A 16,225-nucleotide genomic window follows, 5' to 3' on the forward strand; every position below is an offset into this window, starting at 1 on the left:
AGCAGTCAGTCCACCGTCGTCATCACTGAGTCATCGTCGTCGCTGTCTTTTATTAGGGGCCGCCGCTATGTCACTTGGTTGGTAGCTCCGTGTTAATTTTGGAAGAAATTCGGATCTCTTCGGGTAAATTTATTTGGAGTTATTTGGTTAATTTGGTGAATGAAATTAAACCCTATGAGTTGAACTTAAATTTGGATTTTTTTATTATAGATTTTAAATCGGGACTTTTGTTGGAGATTGCTTTACTTGGATATTTTATTTGTGCTTAAAATGGGGCAAATAATTTACTATCAGCTCGTCCTTGAACCCCAAGTTGATGTTAAGATTGTGAATACACTGAAAACATGTTTCTATTATGATAGAATGTTCTGCCATGATTGAGTGATGGATGACTGTGGAGACTGTTCCGGATACTCATGAGTTATGTTACTGTGATTATTATATTATGTTGTGGCTTGATATGAACTTGGAGGATGTGTGTTGCATGTAGACTGATGGTGGCTGTTAGCACTCCTATCAGACTATTTCATCCTCTGGGTATGTTTCAGCGTCCTTATGGGATCGCCACCTACGATTATGTTATTGTGTCTCTTCGGAGTCACTTCTTATAAAAGCGTGCCTTCGGGTTCGCACCTTATGACTATGCCTATGCCTATGTCGGGATGCACACTTTTGTCTTGATAGGGATACTAACCTGTACACCTAATGGACCCAATAGTGGGTCACTCACTGGGTATTTTTATAATCGCTCTTTTATCTATATTCTTTTTAAGTAAGGAAAGGAGGAAATGACGAATGACAAGAGGAATCAGTGATTGGGCCTTGGGACTTGACAATGCTTCCACATATGTTTTTCTTTTGTTTTCAAGTTTTAACTTTGTAATTAAACGTTTAAATTCTTTGAATATTTCATTCGATTTTTCATTGATTTATTTTAAATTAAAGTTATAGGTTTTATAATAAAAAATTATTTTATTCTTTTGAATTTAGTTAAATTTTATGAAAACGTTGTTTTGAGATTTATGCATACATATAGTAGTAGTCTGATTCCTATTCTAAAAGTTGGGTCATAACAGTTGGTATCAAAGCCTAAGTTTTTAGGTTTTGTAGACTAACTTACATTGTAAGTCCAAAATGTCTCTTGTGACTCATAAACAGATTCTCGTCATCGGCAAGTAAGAAAGTTTCAATGAAAAGTTGTGCATAAAAGTATTTATTTAGTTTATGCCCTAATTATGTTCTAATTGATCGTTTAATGACTTGAAAGAAACTAGTATGAGATTATTGTTCAGTTATGACTCTATGCGAAAAAAAATTATGAGGTCACTAGCCACTAGTTTATCTTAAAAAAGAACATATATTTTAGTTTAAATATCTTAAGTTGTGATAAAGCTATGTGGCATTACAGTAGTGAAAATAGAAAAGGAAGTACTTGTTTAAGCAAGAAAACAAAGTTGCATGTTTAAATGATAATCAATTAAAGAAATTGTGGTATGTTTTAGTAGAAAGTGAAAGTGGTGGTGCTAAAAGAAACTTTGTCACAATGAAGTACGTGCTTACATTGAAATTAAGGTAGCTGTCTTTATCATGGAAATAAGAAAAAAAAATGTATTTTAAGAGACCCAAGTTTTAGGTTGCTAGTTATTGAAGTCATTGGCTTTTGAGTGAAACTTTGAGTAAAGCTTTTGTTATGTTATAATCATTTTTGTGAGGTTGAGGTGGATGGACTAAACAAAGTACCCATGACTTGAAGAGGAAAAAAATATTGTGGCTTTTTAATTGAGAACATCATATTATTGTGGGTCCTACTCATGTCATTGTTAGGGTGAGAAGGTTTGGAATTGATCAATTGGACCGAGAGGAAGACTTTTGGAGTTTAAAGCAAAAATAAGTGGTAAAGGTGAATTCTACACAAGATGGAAACTTCGAGTGGGAAAGGTAAGATCTGTAAGAAGTTTAGTAGAGTTACACTTAGTATGGATTATTGTCACACATGGAAAAAGGAAAAGCCCCTTGAATATATTAGTCTTAACAAAGATAAGTGTAGGGAAAATAAAAGTACATAGGAAATATTTTATTATTTTTAGAAGATAAGGGGAATTAATGTTTTGAGATTATAAGTACATAAGTTTGGTTTGACCTTCTAAAATAGGAATTTAGTGTTTGCGAGCCTTTAGAATTAGTATAAGTAATCTAATTACTACTTGGGACTTTGGGCCTTATTATGTGTTAGTGGAAGAAATTGCTTAAGCTGTTGGTTGTGAAGCTCAATTTTAACATGGAAATCTTGTCCAAAACAAAGGGTTAAGAAGGGATAATCTAAAAGAGAGTGGTTAGTAGCAATGATTGCTAGGAACTATTAAAATGGAAGGTTGACGCTTTAGTAGTGGAAAGATAAATCGTTGAAGGCGTTATCAAGGATTAAGTGATTGTGAATTTGGGCGCAAGCTCTGACTAGAAACTAGTGTGCAATCAATTTAAGTGAAGAGTGGAAGTTACCTAGGGTGAAGCATACAAGGAGTGGTGTTAACATTTAAATAAAGTAGGTGGATCTCTCTGGATGATTAGTGGCACAAGAGATGAACTCGAGAATGTGGCCCAAGTTGATAGCAAGAAGTGGTTATAGATGGGATGAAGTAACCTAGGTCACAGAAACATAAACTATTTAGTGAAGTTCATTTTATGCACTGTTGTTTTGTCTTCAAGCACATCGGTTTTTGTTTGTCAAGAAGGGAAATGAAATCCATACATTTATGTATCGACTTTTAAAAGTCGAGTATGGTAGTGTAGCTAGATCGTAGGGGAATATTGGGCCATTAGTTGTCAAATTCGGATTCCAAATTCTAGACATGGAGCACCACATATGATATATTTCTTCTAGCATGGATGACAAGTTGATCGACTTTATGGAGATAGATATTCTTGAGATAGATTTATGAATTAGGAAGATTTCAATCTTAGAAACTATCTTCAAGATTTGATACTATTATTTTGGCATTATGGTAATGTGTTTTAGATGGACTCATGCTCTATAGTATCCAAGGACTTTAAGAACCTTATTATGAAATAGGTTTTTAGGCTCGTTTGGAGTAGGTTCTAAACAATGATATGCGGTTTTTTTAGGACTAAATAGTAGCATGAGGGTTGTCTCGACTAAGTTTTTCAACTATTGACAGTAGAAAGCTTTGTGTCAAGTTTTAATGATTATGAGACTTAATTGGACAAATTTGTTTCTTAGGCATGTAGTTACTAAATGGGGAATCACAATTGACACCTTAAATTAGAAGAAATTTCCAATTGACCAGAATTGCTCTGTTATGTATATTGGGATTATGATGTATACGAGCAGTTGCTTTGCCGCATGTATGAGAATTTCTCTATGCTAGCACAACTAGTTCAAATACATGTTTTTAGTAAATAAAATCTCTTCAGCTAATGACGTTTCTTAGAATGATTGTGTTAAAGTACTGTTGATTTTCAGCATCCTAAGTTTTATAGTTATAAATAGAAGGCGTTACCACTTCACGAGAAAGAGTTATACATCGGTTAGAATTCAGTACAACTTTTTACCCAGATGTTGATGGTTGGATCGAACGTTTGAACCAAACTTCAGAGGTTATGTTTTGCATTCGCAGGTTGGTTTTTCATGGAGATTTAGGATTTTAACTTACATACTATGGAGTTTGCATGTGGTTATCAAGCTACATTAGCTCTCCCATTTATTAGATGAAGTTGATGAACAAAAAATGTTGAGACTTAAATTGGTGCAAACTACTAATGGGGTTATCTAGAAAAAAAGACCAGAATGCAGACAACACGGAGCAAACATGAAAGTTACGCATGTACTAGACACAGAGACTTGGAGTTCGGAGTAAGTAACTTAAGTGTTCTTAAAGGTAGTACTTATGAGGGATGTTTTAGGTTCGGAAAGAAAGGGAGCTAAGCCTACAGTTTTATTGAGCCATTGGGAATATTAGAGCAAGTGGTATTATATGGTATGTCGTTGAGTGTCGTCCTCTACAGCTTAGGGTGTTCCCTGTGTCCCTATGGCAAGGAGGTAGGTGTTGGATCAATTTCACGTGGTGGAATTCGGGCTCTTATATTTGGATGAACATGAGTTATATGAAGGATCTCATTAAAGAGAACCTTGAGCGGAAGTGGGATCGTCCCAATTCCTATCTTTCATAGAATGAAATTTTTATAGAAAAGAAAGAACAAATTATGCATTTACATAAATTACAACATGCTTAAAAATAAAAGGTTTTAGAAACCCTTACCTCTAAAGACAGATCTTCAAGAATCCCTTGAACTAGAAACGGGTATAACCACGATGGTGACCTTGGTATTCTCAGGTAGATAACCCAGGAGTGGTGGACTCTGGCTATTTTGGAATGAAGGAAGGAATTGAGAGTAGAAAAAAGAATGAGGAATTGTGATTGATCTCTAAGAACAACTCTTTCTCAAACGTTTCTGTCTATCTCAGTGAAAAAGGAGTCTCTCTCATTTAAAAAGTCAAATATTACCAACCAACCACGTAGAGAGGAAAAAGCGAGGAGGGAGCCTCCCTAATTCAAATAAGTTAATTTTAATATATAAATCAAAGGATCGTTTTCATAGGCAGGAGTTCACAACTCACTCAGGATTCAAGTCATGTTACCTATGATCATCCTGGTGAAATGTAAGTCTCTATTATGAACAACGTTATATAATGAGACTAAACATTTCGTGGTTCGGTATTATACAAACCCCTTTGTTTAGAATATCCCCATTCACATGTCTATACATGAATGGTCAGGATCAGATCATTTGTAGCACTTTACAATAATTGTAACATCTACAAAGCAGGCCATATTCGTAGTGTCACAAGGAAAGGTACCCAACCTTATCCATCTACTACAGACCATTTAGGTTATTACTTAAACATGATCCACCCGTATGTCTCTACATACATGTTTAAGCTACAAGATAACCTTGAATGTTAGTTTATTGGTTTGTGGTTAATGCAACTAAAATATGGAATAAAATATCATATATTAAATAAACAATGAGTTCGTTCAAAAACATTTACAAACTATAAGACCCTACGAGATTTAGAGCATCAACCCCAACATTATGAAGCAGAGCCTAAGTAGATTCTTGCAAGAGAAGTGGAAACCTACATAATCGGGAATTATTGTTACTAAAAGTGAAGGAAATCGGAAACGATGATTTCCATGAGCAGCGGAAGCAAGACTATTCTAAATTACAATCATGAATCAACAATACATTTACAGTCGACTTCAAAACAAATGGTTACACAAATATACAGAAAAATTGCAGCATGAAAAATGTAGAAGAACAGAGATCAAACTCTATACGAACATCGGCAGAAGCGTCTCCACGATCCAATGCGCAACTTTGATCAAACAACAGTAACCATGAGCGCTCGATCTACACGACCGCAACACCGCACAAACACAACAAGAACACTTCGCGCTCATCCTCAACGATCCCCTCGGTCACGAACTCTTCCGCAACAGGAACGGACTCCTCCAAGCACCACGAACGGCCTCCGCAACAGTGAAAAGGAGCTAGCACTTGATGTTCCCAAGCTTGGTGATGCAATCTCAAGTTGCAAAGTATGTCAGTTTGGAAAACTAAACAGGAATCCATTCCCAAAGTCAACCTGGAGAGCCACTTGCAAGTAGCAACTTATCCACACAGATGTTGTAGGACCGCACTTCTTTAAAAGGTAGTCTATATTATATTGCCTTTATTGATGACTTCACCCGTATGTACTGGATTTTTTTCTTGAAGTTTAAATTAGAAGTAGCTCAAGTTTTTTGGAAGTTCAAAGCAAGAATTAAGAATGAAAGTTGCGGCAAAATTCAAATTGTAAGATCCGACAATGGGAAGGAGTACATTTCAGCAGAATTTGACAAGTTTTGTGAAAATTAAGGCATAGAACATCAACTTACAACCCCTTACACATCCTAACAAAATGGAGTTAGTGAGAGAAGAAATAGATACATCCTGAAGATGTTAAGATGCATGTTGCATGAGAAAAATCTGCCAAAGAAGTTTTGGGCAGAGGCAGCAAACACGGTTGTGTTTCTTTAAAACAAGATTCTGACAAAGGCAGTGAAGGAACAAACACTATTTGAGGCTTGGTATGGTTACAAACCCTCGTTGAAATTTCTTAGAGTATTTGGTTGTTTATGTTTTACTCATGTTTCACAGAGCAAGCGTGACAATTTTGATCTCCTTACTTTTAAAAAATAATAGTATTTGGTTGTTTATGAATATCATACATTTTCTTCCATTGAAAAAAATTAAAATATCATTTTGGTCTTTGTACTTTGATGATGATGGTTCTTTAATTTTGATCTCCTTACTTTTAAAGAGGCATTTGGGACAAAGACTATTATAAAATTATAAAAATCACATCTTGCTACCGTAAATACTAATTCAAAACTCCCAATTAGCTACAATACACACTATTTCATAACCTCCATTTGCTATAGTATTTACTATTTGCTATAATTTTTATTTTTAAATTTTTTGTTACAGTATTTACTATTATAACCCAAACTAAAATAATCTACACTCCAAACACATACTATTATAACCCCAACTAATAACCAATTCCTTGTCCCAAATTTCCTCAACGTCAAATATTGGTTCCTATAATTTGAATAAAGTTTAGGGATGATCCCTGCCTATTAAATTGAAATAAAAAATGAGGTGAGTTGACCAAATTTTTTTTTTAAAAAAAATGTGAAAATGGTAAGTGCCGAGAAGAACAGACCTTCTAGGCACTTTACAGCCATTCGATGATGGAACCATATAATCTCCTATCTTTCCTCTCGAACCAAATTTTGATGTTTCTCATCTTCAATTGATTGTTTGAAGAAATAAGTTTACAAGTTACGCGCTAGATGGGTTGAGTTTCAAACAGATGCAGCTTGGGAGAATTACAGTGGAGTTAGTGTCTCTGTATCCGTAATCGTCTCATCCACTGCATTGTTCGTCTGACACTTGTCATTTTCATATTTATTATTATTTTTTTCAACTCAACTCATTTTTTTAATTTCAATTTAATAGGTAGAAATTTTAACCTTTATTGAATTACAATGATGAACATGAAACAACCATCATACGGAAACATATTAAAAAAAATAACAATGGAAGAGTTTTTCAATTCACATGATTTTGTATCAGTGTTCGCACTCATACTTCTCTCCTAAAATTATGTATTGACCTCTCTCTTTTCATTATTGACATTTGAAAATTTCACTATTATATGTATAAATATATTTTGTGATATATTTTGTATACAAAACAAATCACATTAATATATTTAACATTGATTACGATTATTTGTCAAAAATCAAATATTGCGGTACAAATAATATATTGCACTTTTGGTTCTATAAATTTTTGTTTATCTAACCGTATGTTTATTTCACATAAATCTTAATATAGAGTGTGGTGTAATTCGTTGTGTTATATACCATTAATAAATTGTAGTCATGTCCTAATTTTAATGTGCACCCAATGTATATCATATATTTGAGTGATATAAGCATAAATATACATGGTGTCCAACGTCATTTTCCTATCGTTTTGATGTCAGTTTAGCTAATTCATGTATTTTATTAAATAATTTTTAGTAATATAGACGATGAATATAGAATTCATTGAAAAAGATTATTCAAATTATAAATTCTCTCCAATCTCAATTAGATAAGATTTTTTTTTTCTTTTTATTTCATTTACCCAAATAATTCTTCATACATAGTCTTACATAGTAAAAATTAATTCATTCACATTATTGAAAGAAGAAGAACGATTAAACAATGTTTTTAATCTTTTTTCATAACCTAAAACGTGATCGATTTAAATTTAAATGAAGAATGATTAGGTATAACCTATCCCCGTACTTTCCTTTCTTTTTCTAAATAAACAAATTTTGTGCCACATGGCACAATACATGGAGGCTGGTCAAACTATAGGCTGCACCAAATTTTTTCCAATTTAAAATGCATAAAAATTATAACAAGCCATATCAAAGGTCAAAGATCCATCAAATTAACCAAAAAAAAAAAAACTTCGCTAGTTGCAGATGTTTATGCTCTACATTTTAGTTGTTTAATCCCAATTTGTCATTATAATTGTAAAATTCCTTTTTTTTCCCCTCTTTTTTTAAATTTTTTGATTTTTTTTTTATGATATGTGATTGGTGTGAACAACATGAGAATCGGTGCAATCCAATATGCATCAAAGACATTACTTAAAAAAAGAAAAAAAAAATACTTAAGTGCATCTCGAGAAGTATCTATTTTTTTTGTGCATTCCACTAAATTTTCTTATCATAATTTGTTCATGGTAAGTTATTTTTATTTATTTTTTGAAATATTTTAAGATTTTTTGTTAATGAGTGAATGAGAGAGGAAAGTATAGAAATAGGAGTATCAATAGAAGCATCTCAAACCAAAATTATAGTTATATATATTGTTAGTGTTGTTTTTTTTTTTTTCTTTTCTTTTACATAGTTGTTTGGACTTAACATTTCACGTCTCAAAGAATAAAGAATCAGAACTTCAAAAGAAAAAATAAATCAAAAAAGCTTGCTGGCAAATTCATCTATGGAAATCCCCTCTTCTCTTGCTGCAGCTGATTTGGTAGCCAATTGTCTGAGCTGAGATAAGCTTCTCCCCAATTTCAAAGCCACTTTCCTTTCAAACACGTGCCCATTTTCCCTCTTCTCCCAATCCTTCTCCTCAAGCGTCCCTTTAATCGATTCTTCCAGTAGCCCAAAGAAGCCGGCGGAGTTTCTATACATCTCAAACACCATTCCAACTTGCCCACCATGCTCTAACGCATTCACGGCGGCTGCCAAAGATCCGGCCGCCGCCGCCACCACCATCCCTGCCGATGACCAATCACCCACAAAAGCAGAGCTCAAAGCCGCAAGGCCGGTGAGAACAGGGCCCGATATTGCCAATGTTTTATTAACCTTCAAAACTAAATTCCCAAGTCTGACGTAGTCTTCAGCGTCTTTTGTCTTTACGATTTCAACGACCTCTCTCATTTCGGCCTCAAGTTCATCGCTCCACCCATTGGAATCTCGACGTTGCTTTCCATCAAAATGGGCCTTTTCGTCCTTCGTCTGAGATTCATAATCGTTAGAAGAATTGGGCCACCACGAAGCCGGCTCGAGTGTTTTGGGAAATTTTTCAAGCATTACGCCAAGTAAAGGAAGTGGGTATGCTTTATCGAGCGCCAACACTTTTTCCATGGCGGAATCGACGTCCATTTGAGTGGGAGCTCCAGTCATAATCAAGCTTTGAATTTGGGATTGGAGTAGCTTGAATAATCTAGCCGCATTTCGCTGCTCCTCAGCCAGTTGAGAGGGTTGAATTTTGTTCACCATCACCAACATCCCTGTTGCAGCAGAGAAAAGCAGAGCCGATGACAATTTCAGAGCCAAAAGAGGAGCTCCGAGGGCACCGACGGCGGGTGCAGCAGCGGAGAGGGCGGAAGCGGTGAGAGTGATCATGTTGATGGAATTAAGGAAAAGTGAATTCCAATTGTCTCGCTGTTGGCGGATGTTGTTGTGCATTTCGACACGGTCGGCTACGGCGTCTAAGATGGCTTGAAGCTGTGATTTGAAAGGGGATTCTGAGGGAATCACATTAATAATGGGTTGGTTTAAACAGAGTTCTTCAATCATTTTAACGGAGGCGGTGGAAGTTTTTGATAGTCTGGAAGCTGAGATTCGGAGATTAGGAAGCTTTGGGACGTGAATTGCGGCTTGGGAAATTCTTCTTGTTCTTGAAGAAGAGGAAGCTAAGAGGAGAGATGAAGCTTGTAAGGAAGCCATTGTTGGAACAATTTTTGAGCTTTTTTTTTTTTTTTGTAATTTTTGGTATTGAATTGAAGTGGGAGGATACCAAATGTTGGCTGATTTTATAGAGCAGATGAATTGAAGATTCAGATATGAAGAACTTTTGACTGGCAGGCTGAATTGACTCGGCTCACTAGCTGACTCTCGACTCGTGGCTCGTGACTCGTTCCCCATTTATACGTTTAATATCATCAATTGTTTACGGTTCAAGCGAACGATTTCTCAGTCGGATTGGGTCTCTCATACGAACGATGTCGTATTATTACGTATGTTTGTATGTTTGACTGATGATTTGTTCTTTTTTGGCTTTACATTTTGAAGTCGTAGGTTTCCTTTTTCTTTGTATGATAATTCAAAATTTCGTTTATAATCCTTTTAACATTTTGTATCCATCTAATTATGTCAATGGGTATTTTCAAATATGGTAAAATAAGTTAATTTATTTATAAATATAATAAAGTATCACTATCTATATGTTATAAATATTACTATTAGACAGTGACATTTTTCTATATTTAAAAATATTTTAAATAATTTTTTTATTTAAAACAAGTACCCATGTTTTTTAAGATATTTTTTATGAATGAAACATAATTTATCCATTGACAAAATTTGGTATCATCATTTAATATTTATTTCGATTGACCCATTCATGTTTAATTTTCTTTGTTTAAGGGAGGATTTGAATTACAGGTCTTGTGATTATTAATACACTCATATATTAATTGAGCTATATTCGTTTGACGTTTTGTTTAAATTTGTTAATAAGACAATAATATAATAATACATCAACTTAGTGTTTTTTTTTCTTCAATTGAGTGAATATACTTAAAAGGAAAAAAGTTCAATTACCACATAACACTTTTGTGATTTTTATTAATTAAAACTTCAAACTAATAATTGTATCATTTATTTTACAATATGTTAGGTGAGGGAATCAATTTAAATATTGAGCATTCATAAGTGAATACAATTAGACATTTGTTGGTGATTTGTAGCATTTTCACTCAATTCAATTTAAATATTTGGGTAGAGTCTATCTCCATGCAATCCCTACTATACAAAGGAAAAAAAAAAAGATTTAAAATTATAGGAAAAAAATTATCATTTTAGTTCCCAAATTTTGAAGAATAGGTACGTTTCGTTCCTAAGTTTTCAAAACATACATTTTTAGTCCCCAAGTCTTCAAAAAGTACTTTTTTTAGTCCTTATATTTTTAAGAATAAATTTAAAAGGTCTATGTACTATTTTTTATTTTCAGTTTATATAATTATATGAAATTCTGAATTACAAAAATATGTTTAAAAACTAATTTTAGAGAGAAGAGGTAATCTTACAAAAATATATTTTTTTAATTTAAAATAATAATAATAATAAATTGATGCATGAACATTAAAATATGTTTTTAAAAACTTATGAGCTAAAAATGTATAATTTGAATACTTAGGGACCAAATAAACCAATCTAAAAAACTTAAATACTAAAAAAATATATTTTGAAAACTCAGGGACCATATGCACATATTCTTCAAAATTCGAGGACAAAAAACGTGATTTCCCAAAAATATATTTTCAAAACTTTATTTTCATGTGACAACTTGTGATTGGACAGTTAAATGGATGAGACAAAAATAACTGCATATGAGATGCATCCCAATATTTTCCTTTAAAATATGCTCGAAATCACTAAATAAAATTATCATTCTCCAAAAAAAAAAATCTCCCAAAGTAGCAAAGTAAAGAAAAATAGAGGAAGACGAGCAAGTGAAAAACGCTTAAATTCAATGAAAACCCGTCATTGTGTTTTTTATTCTCACATTTCTCTCTAATTTACTTTAACCTTTACATTTAAAACAAATATACATGTGCGTAAAAGTTACCCACCAACAAGTTTAAAACAAAATTTTAATAGAAGGTTTCAATTAATTGAACAACTTATGAAAGATCTTAAATAGTTGTCTCATTTTATAACCATTTTATTTTTAGCTTTTAAAAGTTAAGCTTATAAACATTATTTTCATCCATAAAATTCTCTATTTTATTACCTAGTTTCTATTCATATTTTAATTACCTAGTTTCTATTCATATTTTTTAAAAACCAAGTAAAGTTTTTTTATAAGAAAAATTTATAAATAGAAAAATCTAAAAAATATTTACAAAAATGGAGAAAAAGACAAGTATTACAAATTTGGAAAGACAAAATTAAAAACGAAATTGTATTAATTGTATTAAGACATGACTTAGTTTCTCTAATTTTTTTTTTCAATTCACTAATTAAATATCATGTCATCATATATAAAAGAATCACACAATTGAATTTCATCTAACGGATGAAACCTTTTCAAGAGTACGGACTAAACTAGAAAAATAGAGAACGATAGGGAGTGAGTTATTAGAAATTATCTCCTTGGACTTGGTCCGGTGCATAACGACGCCGTAAGAGCTATTGTTGGAACGAAGTATTTATGTTTGACCATTCATTTGTTTTGTTTCCATTCGAAATTGTTTATAGTTGACGTTTGACAATTTGTTTTATATTTTAATCTGTCCATGCAAACTTTCAAGACCTATACACGCAAGCTGTCGGTTGATTTTCCGTTTTTTAAGCTGTTGTGGTTAGCTATCGCCATCATTTCTCAAATCTCATTCGCAGGTCATTTATTTTAAATTTTATTATAAATATATTAATTTACATCATCTTTTTAATTTTAATCAGATTTATATTTTTTTAAATTAAACTTCTAAACTTTCACGAATCAATTGATTTATAAAAATTTAAATGTTTAATTAAAATAATTATCTTTCATAATAAATCTAAAAAAGGATGTTAATTATTTTAAATTGATATGATATCAAAAATTTAGTGGCGTAAAATAGAAAGTTGCTTAAATTTTATTACTCTTTAATACATATGTCCTATATTATAAATTGGTCTAATTTAATTGACATGGGTTAGATGCTTGGTCAAATAATTAGACCTGGTTGATAATAATTTATCCACGGTCCATTACATCAGTGTAAATCACATTATTAATCTCTTTCTTGTACATGGAAGTTTCTAGTTTTTATTTTTTAATCTATATTTATATTACCATATCTAAGAAAGAACGATAATATTATTTTATCATATATATTTAAAACTATTGTCTCTTCTTTCTTATCATCAGCTTGTATTAATGTATCATGAAATGATGAAGAAAAATATATATATTTGAATTAAAAAATGGAAGTTTAACTTAGCAAAAGATAATGAGATGAAAATATGGGTTTAAGAATTTGAATTCTAAACTTAGACTCGGTAATAGACTTTGATTAAGAAGAGAGGAGGGAGGAAAGAATTTTGAGCGAGAAGTAATAGCTTGTTGAATGGGATTATATTCAACAATATAATTCAATATTGGATCAATGTATAAATTATAAGTGGGTAAAAGTGTACGAAAATTTCTTCATACTCCCTTTCCGTTTTAATTTCCTATTATTCTTAAATGATATTATTATGACAAACAATGAAAGTAGGTCGTATGGACAATTCTCTACACAACAATATAATTAGAATTTTTTTTCCAATGTCAGATGTTCACAGGCATAGTGGGGATGGGGAAGGATTCTCCACGGGAAATATTCCCCATTTGTTTTTTTTTAATATATTCATTTTTAACAATTTTGTTTATTCTCAACCAAATAAAATTATATATATTAAATGAGTTATTTCTAATAAATTTTTCATTCAAAGAAAATAGTATAAAAATTCATTATAAAAATAATACTATTATATGTGTAAAAATATAATTTAATCCTATAATTTCTAAAAGTTAAAATTCAAATATTACAATATCATAGTCAAGCTTTCCATTTAAATACTCCAACATTTATGGCTTAAGGTGGAAAGTTTTAAATGTTAAAAACAATTTAGAAATGTATTAAAGTACAAAAAGATTGAATTGAAAATTAGAAAATAACTAATTTTTTATACCACAATTTTTGTAAAAAAATATATAGGTAAAATAATAATAATAATAATTATAACTATTATAATAATTATAATAATTATTATTATTATAAACTCATATTATGTTTATGTAAATAGAATATGAGTTATTAATAATAATAATAATAAATTATTATTACTATATAAATATATAATATATTTACTGAGACGGAGAATATAATTCCCGTCTCCTTCCCCGTTTAGTCAACGGAGAAAAAAATTATCTCCACTCCCTCTTCCATTCTCCATCTAATGGGAGATTCTCTGCGGGGAGATGGACATCTCTACCAGTGTCCCATCATCCATAAACACACCATATTCTTGTTGGACAACCAACTTTCCTAAAAAAAACTATCTAAAGTTTGTTTTTTTAACCTAGTAAGCTGAAAGTATATTTTTAAACCTTGGACCAAATAAAAGCTTGGTTAAGATAAAAAATGTATTATATCATAAAATCTTTATAATACAAAGAGGTTATATATGTCAAAACTTAGGTCAACTCATATAACAAGTGTTAATTATCATGAATTTTACCGTTTGAATTCTCTCCATTCATATTATACTAAAAAAAGTTTGAAGTTAAGCCAAATTGAACCTAGTATAAACTAGTTAAATCTCTATGATATCTCCATTAAAAGGCCAGAGATTAGAATCTTTACCCAACTCTTAAAAATAAAAGGAAAAAAAAAAAAAAAAACCTTAAACAAAAGTTATGGTTAAATATATTGATCATAATGTTGTTTTTTCTTTACATGATTGGATGGACATAACATTTCCCATCTCAAAGAATCAACGAATTGTAACTTTAAAGAAAAAAAAAAATCAAAAAAGCTTGCTGGCAAATTCATCTATGGAAATCCCTTCTTCTCTAGCCGCAGCTGATTTGGTAGCCAATTGTCTGAGCTGAGATAAGCTTCTTCCCAATTTTAAAGCTACTTTCCTTTCAAACACTTGCCCATTTTCTCTCTTCTCCCAATCTTTCTCCTCAAGCATCCCTCTAATGGATTCTTCCAATAGCCCGAAAAAGCCGGCCGAATTTCTATACATCTCAAACACCATTCAATCTGCCCACCGTGCTCTAACGCATTCACGGCTGCCGCCAAAATCCAGCCGCCGCCGCCACCACCATCCCCGCCGATGACCAATCACCCCACAAAAGCAGAACTCAAAGCCGCCATTCCGGTAAGACAGGGCCCGAGATAGCCAGAGTTTTATTAACCTTCAAAAACTAAATTCCCAAGTCTGACGTAGTCTTCAGCGTCTTTTGTCTTTACGATTTCAACGACCTCTCTCATTTCGGCCTCAAGTTCATCGCTCCACCCATTGGAATCACGACGTTGCTTTCCATCAAAATGGGCCTTTTCGTTCTTCGTCTGAGATGCAAAATCTTTAGAAGAAATTGGCCACCACGAAGCTGCTCGAATGTTTAGGGAATTTTTCAAGCATTACACCAAGTAAAGGAAGTGGTATGCTTTATCAGCGCCCAATACTTTTTTCCATGGCGGAATCCACGTCCCTTTGAGTGGTAGTTCCAACCAATAATCAAGCTTTGGATTTCGGTTTGGAGTTGCTTGAACAATCTAGCGCATTTCGCTGCTCCTCTGCCAGTTGTGAGGGTTGAATTTTGTTCACCATCACCAGCATCCCTGTTGCAGCAGAGAAAAGCAGAGCCGATGACAATTTCAGAGCCAAAAGAGGAGCTCCGAGGGCACCGACGGCGGGTGCAGCAGCGAGAGGGGCGGAAGCGGTGAGAGTGATCATGTTGATGGAATTAAGGAAAAGTGAATTCCAATTGTCTCGCTGTTGGCGGATGTTGTTGTGCATTTCGACACGGTCGGCTACGGCGTCTAAGATGGCTTGAAGCTGTGATTTGAAAGGGGATTCTGTGGGAATCACATTAATAATGGGTTGGTTTAAACAGAGTTCTTCAATCATTTTAACAGAAGTGGTGGAAGTTTTTGGGAGTTTGGGAGCTGAGATTCGGAGATTGGGAAGCTTTGGGATGTGAATTGCGGCTTGGGTAATTGTTCTTCTTGAAGAAGAGGAAGCTAAGAGGAGAGATGAAGCTTGTAAGGAAGCCATTGTTGGAACAAATTTTGAGCTTTTTTTAAATTTCTTTTGTAATTTTTGGTACTGAATTGGTGGGAGAATGCCAAATGGTGGCTGATTTTATAGGAGAAATGAATTGAAGGGTCAGATACGAAGAAATTTAGACAAGCGGGCTGAATTGACTCGGTTCACTAGCTGACTCGTGACTCGTTCTTCCCTTTTTAATTTTAATAATTCCCATTTGTTAAAAAATATTATATCTTCTCTCTCGGATTTGGTGTCCAATACAAAACGATGTCG

At 32.8% G+C, this 16,225-nt stretch overlaps 1 protein-coding gene and 1 pseudogene across 1 annotated transcript; both read right to left on the reverse strand.

The window, feature by feature from the left end:
• Positions 1-8,558: 8,558 nt before the first annotated feature.
• Positions 8,559-9,904, reverse strand: LOC120074553 (probable F-box protein At4g22030). The gene has a single exon (XM_039027710.1). It carries the CDS (start codon positions 9,863-9,865, stop codon positions 8,600-8,602), a length of 1,266 nt encoding a protein of 421 aa, XP_038883638.1. The 5' UTR covers positions 9,866-9,904; the 3' UTR covers positions 8,559-8,599.
• Positions 9,905-14,657: 4,753 nt separating this feature from the next.
• Positions 14,658-16,000, reverse strand: LOC120074590 (annotated as a pseudogene).
• Positions 16,001-16,225: the final 225 nt, after the last annotated feature.

The sequence above is a fragment of the Benincasa hispida genome, chromosome 3, assembly GCF_009727055.1.
Source record: "Benincasa hispida cultivar B227 chromosome 3, ASM972705v1, whole genome shotgun sequence".
Lineage (NCBI taxonomy): Eukaryota > Viridiplantae > Streptophyta > Magnoliopsida > Cucurbitales > Cucurbitaceae > Benincasa > Benincasa hispida.

What these genes read in the sequence shown, in the direction of transcription:
- LOC120074553 (XM_039027710.1), bottom strand. Translation starts at nt 9,865, where the DNA reads ATGGCTTCCTTACAAGCTTCATCTCTCCTCTTAGCTTCCTCTTCTTCA.